Source organism: Lotus japonicus, chromosome 4 (assembly GCF_012489685.1).
Source record: "Lotus japonicus ecotype B-129 chromosome 4, LjGifu_v1.2".
NCBI lineage: Eukaryota > Viridiplantae > Streptophyta > Magnoliopsida > Fabales > Fabaceae > Lotus > Lotus japonicus.
This window is the reverse complement of record NC_080044.1, coordinates 66,675,243-66,681,134: the sequence shown is the minus strand read 5'-3', so window position 1 is coordinate 66,681,134 and position 5,892 is coordinate 66,675,243. Positions and strand designations below refer to the sequence as shown.

General features: G+C 34.0%; 1 protein-coding gene across 1 annotated transcript; it reads right to left on the bottom strand.

Moving 5' to 3' along the window:
* Positions 1–1,171: 1,171 nt before the first annotated feature.
* On the bottom strand, positions 1,172–4,122 carry LOC130715622 (VAN3-binding protein). Its single transcript, XM_057565739.1, has 7 exons — positions 3,858–4,122; positions 3,681–3,752; positions 3,421–3,489; positions 2,798–3,155; positions 2,268–2,435; positions 2,048–2,097; positions 1,172–1,559 (listed from the first exon to the last, which is right to left on the bottom strand). The coding sequence occupies exons 1-7, from the start codon at positions 4,026–4,028 to the stop codon at positions 1,299–1,301; spliced, it is 1,149 nt and encodes a 382-aa protein (XP_057421722.1). The 5' UTR covers positions 4,029–4,122; the 3' UTR covers positions 1,172–1,298.
* Positions 4,123–5,892: the final 1,770 nt, after the last annotated feature.

The window sequence follows — 5,892 nt, the reverse complement described above, 5'->3', positions numbered from 1 at the left end:
GTTGGTCTGTTGGAGAAGCTTATAACCTTTTTGTCTACCAAGAAAACGAAACAAAACATATCTTATCTTATTCATTCATGTCCCTATTTCCAGTCGCTAAAAGAAAACGTGCATTGAGATGCAAGAAAAGTAAAATGTCCACTAAGAAAATGCCAGTTAGTTAGTTGGTACTGTCCCTGTAAAAGGTGTCACCAGAGCATGATCGCTATAACACAAAGCACATTGAGCCAGTGACTGTTTCTTAATATAACAATCATAATCATAATTATAAAACAAACTACTTGAAGGTTTACAATCTGAAATCTTGGGCTTATACCAACAATTAGTATGGAGATGTAGACATTCATTTTATGGTAGGCATTCTTAAACATACAATTTTGTGGGGTTTTTTTAACCCCGTAAAGTGGTATGTCTAAAGAATATCTCTAAATAATGAATGTTCATCAATACTTTTCGTATTAGAAATTGTGTCATAGAAAACCACAAAAATAATTGTTAGACACTTAGACTCAATATATATATTTTGTTGACACGTTTTAGACATACACTTTTGCGGTCGTTTAAATTTGTATCTACCACAGACATTTGAGGAAGTTATAAGCCGCCACTTATGTGCATTTTCATTTGTAGTCCATATATATATATATGCATGTTTATATAAGCACTCGCAGCAATATAATCATAACACAATCACAATATTACTATTTGGAGAAAAAAACATGGTTATTATCTATCTACAACTAGATTATTATACTACGTGAAAATTTTACAACACAAACATTTCTTTCAATTGTCCCACCCGCTTGTACACTCACACTCTTTATAATAAATATCTAAAAAGCTCTTATACATAGATTCTATAGTGATTAGAGAGCCACATCCATTCGACCTAGGCGCTTAGCCGCCGTTGAATTCTAAGAAAAAAAATGTTTAGCGGAGGTTTTCGCCCTCTCATTTTGTGGCAGTTACTGTCACTTGTATGTTGCTCAAGCTGTATGTTTACAAATCATTATTGATACTGAACTAAATCTCACTATGGATGGTTATTGTACACTTTGAAAATTTTGGCGTGACTTTAAGCCTTCAAGGCTAATGTGCAGGTGCTTTTGGTGCCGACAATTATCATATCAGAACATGACAAATGTAAAATTACTTTCTTTCACCAGAAGACTGATTGCAAATAGTTTGAATTCAACAGTGGGAATGATCGACATAATGTTATAGTTACCAATACATTACAACGATGCAAATGGATACAAAAAGGTAAATAAGTGCTTATTAATAGGATCAATATAATTTCAGTAATATTGAAGCTCATATTTTGCAAAAGAATTGGAAATCCTAAGCATATGATTGATGGTTGTGGCCCATGTCTTGTAACGACGGAAATCATCCACCATGTCTAGCTTGAAAGTGCCTCTTCTTGTTGTTAAGACAATCAGATAACATGTTCCACCATCCTCACCTTCTGAACCTTTATACAGCTCTGCATGCAGATTTACCACGATACTCTCCTTCTTGCTTTTAAATAGATTGTGCTTCCTCATCACAAGTACAACCTGTAATTTTAGAATGAAGATCATTGCATTTGAAGTCAGAATGACAAAAAAGACATACCTATAGACCTGTAAAGCTAGATTTATTCCACTATGTTTATGTTAATCCTGAGCTCAATTGCTAGACTTCAAATTCAAAGATTAAAGACTTCAAGTATGGAAGTTTCAATAATTGAAAATTTCTCATTGAAAGTTCAATTGAACAGATGATTCAATTATAAGGTGCCTGTATTTTCTTAGGAAGCGTATTACTATTAACTAATAGCATGTTTGGTTTTATGATTTGCTTGAAAGTTAAAATCCTTGTCAAATTTACCCACAAGGTAAGAATTGTAATTTCTAACCATAAGTGATGCTGGAGCATTTCACCATGAGACCAAACATTTTATAAGTCAATAAATGGAAAGTAGCTTTATATGATTGTTTTCTGGATATGTTTTCATTTTAAATCCAATTGATACAAGTCAAACTTGATAGATCATGATCCTGACCTTGGCATCACCATTTAGAACTACTGCCACAGATCTCGGCATGTACCTCCCTGTTTAGACAATTGAAACAATCATAAATTAGAAAAGCAAATAAGGCTTAATAGCTAATAATTCTCCTTCTTAAAGCTATTTAGTTATATATGTTGGTGAAGTAATTTCTATAGTTAGAAGTTAAGAATTATGGTACTGCAGAGCAGGGCTTTTTGTTGCACAAATGTACCTTCTGGTGTTTCCACATATAACTCAGCACCCTGTGAAAGAATCAATCTCCCTTTTTCAAAGTCAAAGTCCAAATCATTGTTGTCTTCAATTGGCAAGATGGGGACTCCCCCACTCAATCTGTTTTTGCATCCTGATCTTGCTTTAAGTGTGGTTGCTCCTTTTAATGCTGCACTTACCCAACAGAGTCTATCAGCAACAACAACAGATGGTACATAAAATATAGAAGGCATGAACACCAATAACAGTTAAAAATATAAAAATGAAGTGATGTTTTCATCCTTTTGCTCATGTAACAAATTTCTTCATCTATATATACAAAAATGAAATAGTCCTAAAAATTGCCTTTTCTATTGGGGGAGGGCCATGTCAAGATTCAATTGGGCCAGGAAGTTTAACACTTATGTCACCCCATATACCAATAACATATATTTAGCTCCAAAATCTCTTGCTCCTATATCTTGTATCTATAAATCCCCTTAAAATAAAATAACAGGTATTTAAACAGATGAGTGAGGATGAGAAAATTACATGTTACAGCTGCAGCAGTGAGAGTGAGAATATCACTTGGACTTGTGCCACTCATGGCTGAGCCAATCACACTCCCAAGGTGCTCTTTCTTTGCCCCCATTGCTTCAGCTACTTTTGCACATTGAGCAGCAACCAAGGCAGTTGCAGAGGCTATTGCTGCATCTCTATCTTCATTGGACTCTTTTTTGGAATTTTCAGCAGCAATAGCAGCAAGAGCTGCTGCTACCCCTGCTATAGATATAGCTGCATGCACCTCTGCTCTTTGCAATCTCTGATCTTCTTTCCTCCTCAGCTTTATTTCTTTAAACCATTTCTTTATTGAGACACTCTTCAATGGTATGATCTGCTTCCATGGCATCTACATGGTAAAAAAATACTACTTTCAATCAAATGAACTAGCATGCAGACTCCATCAAGATCTTTTGCCTCAATATGATGTCTTATTTCTTGTTCTACCGATGAAATTCTGACATGTAAATTAACAACGACATAGATATAGTAGTAACAAACTTCCGGTGGTTTTTATTTGGCATAACAAAAATTCATTGGCGGGATAAGAAATGAGACACTATTTATAAATTAAAGATTTAATCCCCGCGAGATTGAGAGAAAAGAATACATACCCATTTCTTTCTGAAACAGCTATTGTAATTCAATTCAGGATGCATGGCTTGTTGCATCCATATCCATGACTGATAAAACAAAAGGCAACAAGAAAATTAGTCATAAAGGTCGTTTCTCATTATGGTATTAGTGTTTGGATAGCCAGTACAATCTGAACGAATTTTCATCACAATTTATAGAAGAGTTTTTTTCACATTTTGTCTCGAAGTAAAGCTCTAACGTTCATTAGATGACATGCTTCTATTGTGTGATGTCTTACCTTCATATCATTAGACTTCCATGAAGGTAGAGACCTGAAATCTGCATCATCCATTCTAGCACTCTTTTCCATCTTGTAAAAGTTTTCACAAATAATTGGCCCAAGTGAGTAGGTTGAAGAAATTGAACATTAATTATAAGAATAAAAATGGAACAGTTGCAGCTTGAGTTGACTCACCATGGGGCTACTAGGCTCTAGCTGCTTCATAGGATTATCAACTAGAACAACTGATCCATGTTGTGGTTCTGGCTGCAGAGCTTGGACAGCAAAGTCACACCAAGCAAGTGAAAGAAAATCCATGGTCTCAGGATGTGCATCTGAAGGGGATAGATTATAATTGGAAGCCATGATAATGTGATGTACGATCTTCACATTCAGAGAACAAATTATTTTGCAAATGAATTGAACAGGATGAAAATTCAGATATGAATATATGTAAGCAAGCATGCATGCATATTTATAGCAGTTAAGTCTCCAGGATATTAATATAATCTAAGTCTCCAGGATATTAATATAATGATTATACCATCTAGTCACATCCTGAGTTTATATTATAGTTTTTAAACTCTTATAAATGTAGGCCAATTTTTCATAATTATATGTTAAACTTGTTTTTTAAAAGAAAATATATTGATATTGAGAGGTGTAGGTCGACACAGCTGAAAAGTTGATGTAGGAATCAAATTTTTCAATAATGATTTACAAACCCCACTAATCTTCTCACCACATTAAGAAAACTAAAAGAAAAACTTCAATTTAGCCCAAAAGCTTAATATAACGAATTTTCTGTTTTTTTTTTTACTGTCATGACTTGACTCATTATTAACAGATTTCATTTCTCATACTTAAATTTTCTACATTTATGAAAGTGGACAAAGCATAAGTGGACAGAAAGAAAATGGCATCATGTGCATCATTGTTATTGAACAAATTGATCCATCGTATGAAAAATTGAATCTGAAGCAAACCAAGTGATTACATACAGATATTTTACAGTATAATTGCTACAGTCCAATGACAAATATCAGGAAAATATCACATACACATACCAAAATGTTTCTGAAGAGCATGAATTCTTAAATGGTGTGAAGTGGTTGCTTGGTTCTTATATTAAGGAACGGAGAGAGTATTTAGTATATATATCAATATCACACATGGAAAGTGCGGTTACACTTGAGATGATTGTACATGTCGACTATTATGTGAAGTTACTCCTATGGAAAGGGATACAATTCTTAAAAAATAATAATATAAAATCATTTATTTGATTCTTATTCAATAATTTAACCTCTTTTGGAATAATTAATTCTTAATATTATATCAAAGTCTCTACGACTAAGCGGTAAGTTCGATCATTGATGCCGCCAATTCTTCTAATATAAAGTTTAACAATCGCATATAGTAGGTGCTTTCTAACACACACTTAAAGCCCAAACGGGCTTGCATAAAGCCACATGAATGATTATATTTTTAACACACTTGAGATTGAGACTTGATTTTCAAACTGAAAAAGATAAGTGTACCACCAAGTAGTGGTAGATCACTCCAACGTTCACTTTTGTGACGATTTTTAACGGCTAGAAAATCGTAAGGTTATTTTTTTTTCCCTATTTCTCACTTTGTGACGGTCCACAAAAGTCGGTGACGCAGTTGGTGGTACATGTATTGTGACAGTTTGCAAATACATTTTGATTGTAGAAAACTAGCCTATGAGATTTGCAATGAGAGAAAACACATGCTGGCCATAATAGAGCATTGAAGGATAGCATAAAGACTCAAGAGGCCCCTTTCTTTTAGGCATCTTTAAATGAAAGCCATAAACTTAAGCTAAGCATGATGCATTTTGAGATGATTAAAATTAATGAAAGACTAGTTGGCAGAGGACTATAGAGCTTTCCTCAGGGCCACCACATAAGCCCCAATAAGGAGAAGAAAAAGCTAGAAAAAGTAGAGGGGGGCATCATATCCTAGCATGCTCGCGGGCCAACGTTGGTGGAAAGAAACTAGACAAGTATGATTGACATGAATGAAAGGCATCTAACAGGTATCATTATGGTTAACCATTTTTCATTAGAATAATGAACACTTGATTAATACACTTGTTAAATAAAAACGATAAAGATTAGCTTTTTGACATCGATCTTGGAAAGAAAATGTAAAGCTAATCGAGTATATATGTGACATAGTAGATAACTACATATACTAAAATATG